Source organism: Pteropus alecto, unplaced genomic scaffold (genome assembly GCF_000325575.1).
Source record: "Pteropus alecto unplaced genomic scaffold, ASM32557v1 scaffold91, whole genome shotgun sequence".
Lineage (NCBI taxonomy): Eukaryota > Metazoa > Chordata > Mammalia > Chiroptera > Pteropodidae > Pteropus > Pteropus alecto.
Window position 1 is genome coordinate 961583 of NW_006431910.1, and position 5719 is coordinate 967301.

Here is a 5719-nt window from a genome sequence, read left to right on the forward strand (position 1 = left end):
CATTCTTGGATTAAACGTGGGAGCACAGATTAGACCAGCACACAGGGACTGTTGTTACATGCCAAAGAGGTTTAATGAAAGAAATGGGTAAATTTGCCAGGCAGTTATTTGTCACACTTTAAAGACGAATACAACAGAAGACATATTAGGCTAAGCGAAATATCTTTACAGACATTTTTCATCCAAAGTGCTGATCAAGGACTCAATTAATACTACTGCTTCTCAGGAGGAAGCTTCCAAGATAAGAAAGTTGCTTCAGAGGACATGTAAACTTTTAAATTGGGGCTAAATGAACCCTAGACTAGCAGCCTACAGTATCCTTGTCCAGTTTTCAGAGTTTTAAAGTTTCAAAGAACTTCAAAATAATGAGTGTGAACTATAGCAACTAAGTGAATTAGGAAGATAGAATTAATGAAAAGACAAATTGTAGAGAAATAAATGTAAATCTGGCATTTGTATGTGAAAGTTTCATTGTTGTCACATGCTCAGGTATGTCCTTCAAGTCCCCCTTAAGCTTCAGGGAGTTCTAGTTGTGCCTTTGCCACTGATGACCTTTTTCAGGGCACTTTTGACATCCTTATTCCTAAGGGTGTAAATCAGAGGGTTGAGTAAGGGGGTGCCAAAAGTGTAAACGAGGGCAAATAGGCGGTCCTCATCCAGCGAGGAGCTAGATTGGGGACGCATGTAGACCACCGCGCAGACGCCATACTGCAGCAAGACCACGGTGAGGTGGGAGGAGCAGGTGGAGAAGGCCCGGCGGCGACCCTCGGCTGAGCGAATGCGCAGGATGGCCAAGGTGATGAACACGTAGGAGACGCAGATGAGCAGGAAGGGGACGGTCAGCACGAGGATGCTCACGACATAGAGGACAGCCTGGTGCACGTGGATGTCCGCGCAGGCCAGCCGCAGGACCGGAGGCACATCACAGAGGAAGTGGTTGATCTCCCGGAGGTGCTCCCAGAAGGGCAAGGTGAAGATTAAGGACGTGAGCTGCACGGTCAGGAAGAGCGCCAGGCCCAGGGCGAAGGCCACCACCTGGATGCACAGCTTCTGAGTCATGATGAGGGTGTAGTGCAGCGGGTGGCAGATGGCCACATAGCGATCATACGCCATGATTGCCAGGAGAAAGCAGTCAACAGTACCGAGTGTGATAAAAAAGAACATTTGGGTCCCACAGCCAGCCAGTGAAATGTGCCTCCGGGTCCCCCAAATGTTGGAAAGCATCAAGGGCACCACGACGGTGGTGTAGTTGATTTCTATAAAGGACAGGCTAGACAGGAAGAAATACATTGGGGTGCGCAGGGAGCTGTGTGTGCACACCACCCAGATGATGGCCGCGTTGCCGCAAAGGATCATCAGATAGAGGAGGAGAAAGAGAAGAAAGAGGAGAGCCTGGAAATGGGGGGCGGTGGTGAACCTGCGGAACACGAACTCAGTGGGGCCGGACTGGTTGAGGGGGGCGCTCCTAGCAAACATGTCTCCTGCAGAAGAAAAACAGAAAGTCCTGAATCTTCCTGGGCTGAGCTGACTTATTGCCTGCCTGAGTAAGATAAAAGATTTTGAGTTTTGTTTCCAATATGGGAGTTTCCTAACTGTAACAAAATATGTGGACTAGGATTTTTTGGAAATTTTCGTATGTATGTTTCTGAAGAAAAAGAAACAGACTTCCAAAATCTTTTGAATGATCAGCCTTTACATATGCATTCATAGGTGCTAGTTCTTTGCTTCCATAAAGTATTTGTAGTTGTATAAATGTAGACACACATTTTACATATTTTACATGTTAAATTTCGAAATCTGGAATTCTTCATATTCATGTGGATATTTTGGTCTCAGAGAGGATAGGGAACACCGCTTTATTCTAATGTTACCCTAACATATGCCAGTAATATATATTTTCTTATTGAAGTATTTTCTGTAAGACTTCGCTCATCAACCAAAACTTTAGAGTTCAAATATACCGACAGGTAGAAGCTTTCAATGTGTGGTAAGCGAAAACAAGAGTGGAGCTTGCTGAGTTAAGAAAGATAATGATACTAGAAATTTCCTAGAAGGGAAAAAAGAAAGAAAAAGTAACCACTTTTCACAAAGTCACCACTTTTCAGCAGATTTGTATTTACAATATACTTTTTATGATACAAACATGTAGGAGATGATGGATCAGTATCCCAAATGTTTTAAGGAAAACAAATTCTGATTAAGAGATCCTATGCCCGATCCAGTTGTCATGCATATATTCAAATTTTTTTCAAATTTGCAGAGGTTCTGGAATTATATTGTTTCCATCCATGCTAAAGCAATAACTCAATCTAGTTTGTTAAAAATGAATCAAAATAAAAATTAATTATTTTGTGCTACAAAAGTAAGTTGTGAGAATAAAAACATAGTAAAACAGTTATGTCTAAATATTTATTTCATAATACTAAAATTTCTATAATTATACGTAAATATCATACTAATTTCTACACAATGATTCAGTATAACGACATTATTATTGAGATGTGGATAATTAAATTTATTATTTTTATATTCTTTATTTTTTCTAAATATTTATAATACATGTCTTTACCAAATATTAAAGAGAAAAGAAATGAAAGAATGAAGTTATAGTTCAAAAGGAAAAGAACAAAAATGGATAAGGAATTATATAGAACAAAATCTTTTTAAAAATGTTGTTACAAGCAGGATGAAACAATTAGGACAATAAATATAAATGGACATATACTTTTGTTGAAATATAAAGATGTTTAGATTGAGTTGAGAAACAAAAAGATATTTTTAAGGGGCAAAAAAAATAATACTGTCGTGTAAAAACTATCACTCTTTTTACCCTCACAATTTTCTGGAAATTCTAAAATATAAAACAAACCGTCATCCCCAACCAAAAAAGATGACAGAGATCTGATTATTCCTATGAGAAACCCAAGGCAGCCAACTGAGAAGTTCTTAGAAGTGATATGACACTTTTAAAGATGACCGATAGTTAACTGATCGTACTTAACCACCCTCTTCTCCTTCCCCCTTATAAAATAGACTGTCAGGTGTCCGCACCACGCTGAACACCTGTGCATCTGCACACTAGTACTTCCTTTAGCTGAGCTTTCTGCTCATCAAATCAGCTGTGTTTGTGTCCAGCTGTGAACAAACCAAGTACACTTGATATTGTTAAAGTTAATAAAATAGTGTATGAAATGTTGAACTGTGACTGTGAAAATAGTTTTTTCAATGCCAATAAATTTTAATGTTATGGGAATATTTGATAAAAGTGAGTTGCAAACAAGTAATTTAACTGATGAATTAGCTCAGATGGGCACGAATGCTCTATATGTTTGAGGGGAAAAAAAACCATAAAAAGATGATATAGCATGTGTTTTTTCCCCCCACAAATGTCTTTATGTTTTCATTCCATTTTAAGGTCATCGACGTTGCAAATTGTAGGCAAGGACTTGTGAGTATGGTTCACTTCAGTCTGCAACGATCAGTCAACACACAGAAAAGGTTTGTTCAGACCTCAGAAGGCTGGTGATAAAAATGTGCAATCATATGCTTTCGGTTAAATGAAGATTTTAAGGAACACATACAGTTTAAAATCCATTTCCTTATAACCGCCTTTTCCATTAATGGATCAAGCACTGACCCTAACTGCTTTTGATGAAAGGGCTTTTACTTTCCATAAAACACAAAAGGTTTTCTCCATACCAGCAATAATTACTTAGAACACTCTCATACCAATAGCCACACAAATAGAAAATATCAGTATATGTCTATTATCTTAAGACAAGTTTAAAGTGATGGCTGTAGCTTTCTTTTCAATGAAAAAACTCAATATTTAAAAAATATTACGTACCTTCAAAATAATGTACATAGTCGGTGCGAATCTGATAAATCCCAAGAGAACCTGAGTGTGGATACGTGTTTTGTGTGCCTCTGCACGTATTTCATAATGTGATTTTAAGTTTATTTGGAAGAGCAATCAAGTGAGAATAAATGTTCAAGAAAGAACAAGAGCGAGCTTTGCATTTGCTATAAATTGCAGCATAAATGATAATATGTCATAAAGATATAATTTTAAAAATTCTATAAATTCAAAAATCAGTGCAGGAAAATAGAGACAGTCTATAAGATAGGAAATGCCTTTGACTATATTAGCCCATAAAACATGGCAAAGGCAAGGGAGGAGAAGAGAGGAGTTCAAAGCATGTTTTCTGCCATCGGACTGCTTGGGTTCCGAATAATCTTGGACAATTTAAATAAAATCTCTAGACCTCAATTTCCTCATCTATGATATGGGAATAATAAGAAATGTTCTTGCCTGGAGGGTTTCTGTGGTGATATAATGACAATAAATGAAAGACACTTAATATAGTGCCAGTCCCTACAAACAGTATAGAATAATGGACTAATATTTATTTTGACATCCATTTCCTAAGTTACCATGTACTGACATTTATTTTGGGTGGCCAAAAAGCTTATCTTCTTAAAAAGCAAAATCGTAAAGGAATTAAAAGACTACATAGTTAAGGGCAAAACTAAGACGTCAACCCAGCAAGATCGGTTATTAGAAGGTAGAGTCTATGCTGTATTCCTTGGTTCTTGGATTTCTCTCTTTTATTCTATAACAATTTCTTCACAATCTAGTAAAGATGTTGCAAAGACATACACAGGAAAGACAGATGAGTTGGAACAATTCCGTTAAAGTGTCTGACACAAATATTTGTACTTACAGTCTGGATTTATACTTACAGGAATGTGATTCGAGAAGCCTCGGAAAATGTCTACGGCCCCATATCGTCCTGCTAAAGGCACTGACCACTGTGAAGGCAATTTGTCAGATCATTACTCCTGTGAAAAAACACACAGGCTTTAAGGCTCTTCCACCTGCATTCTCAATAATGCAATCTGCTCTTCTCAGTTTCCTTAGCCGACAACTTGCAGGGTTTGCATGACTGTTAATAAAAACATACAGAGAGTGCCTAGCTTTTTTCCCCCAAAAACTTTTTTTTATTGTAAAACACACATAACCAAATTCACAGTTTTAACCACTTCAAATGTATAGTTCAATAGTATTAGGCACATTCATATTTTTGTGCAGCTGTCCTCACCATTATCTACAGAAATTGTTTCATCTTGCAAAACTGACACTTTATACCATTCAACAACTCCCCAACCATACCTCTTCCCAGTTCCCGGAAAACACTATTCTACTTTCTGCCTCTGATTTTGACTACTCCAGATACCTCATCAAAGTGGAACGTAGAATACATGTCTTTTGTGACTGGCTTATTTCGCTTAGTATGTCTAGCTTTTAACAGGGGCTCATCTCTTGCCATTTCCCCACCCTCTACAATCCCCTGACCACTATCTTATCACTCCTGAAATCACGGAAAGTCCCTCAGACTAGACATTTTCTTCCTTTCTTCCTAGCTAATTTCTATAGGTTGAAGCCCAGGAATTGAGGCTGAAGACCAAGCATTTTGGATCTAGGAAAGAAAGATCCAAGTTTGGCCCTTGGCTTCACTATTTTCCAGTTACATAATGTTAGATAAGCCACACTCTAAGCCCCATTTTCCTCTTCTGAGAAGTATGGATAATTATACCCTATCCACTATGTCATTTGATTTATTCAACAGTTCTTGCATGTACTTGAAAATTCTCCCTACACTTTAAAGTAGGGATTGACAAACTTTTTCTCTAAAGGACCAGATAGTAAATATTTTAG

At 37.9% G+C, this 5719-nt stretch overlaps 1 protein-coding gene across 1 annotated transcript; it reads right to left on the bottom strand.

Moving 5' to 3' along the window:
- Positions 1-516: 516 nt before the first annotated feature.
- Positions 517-5330, bottom strand: LOC102892646 (olfactory receptor 10Q1). Its single transcript, XM_006906023.2, has 4 exons — positions 5238-5330; positions 4744-4812; positions 3848-3878; positions 517-1481 (listed from the first exon to the last, which is right to left on the bottom strand). Exons 1-4 carry the CDS (start codon positions 5328-5330, stop codon positions 517-519), a joined length of 1158 nt encoding a protein of 385 aa, XP_006906085.2.
- Positions 5331-5719: the final 389 nt, after the last annotated feature.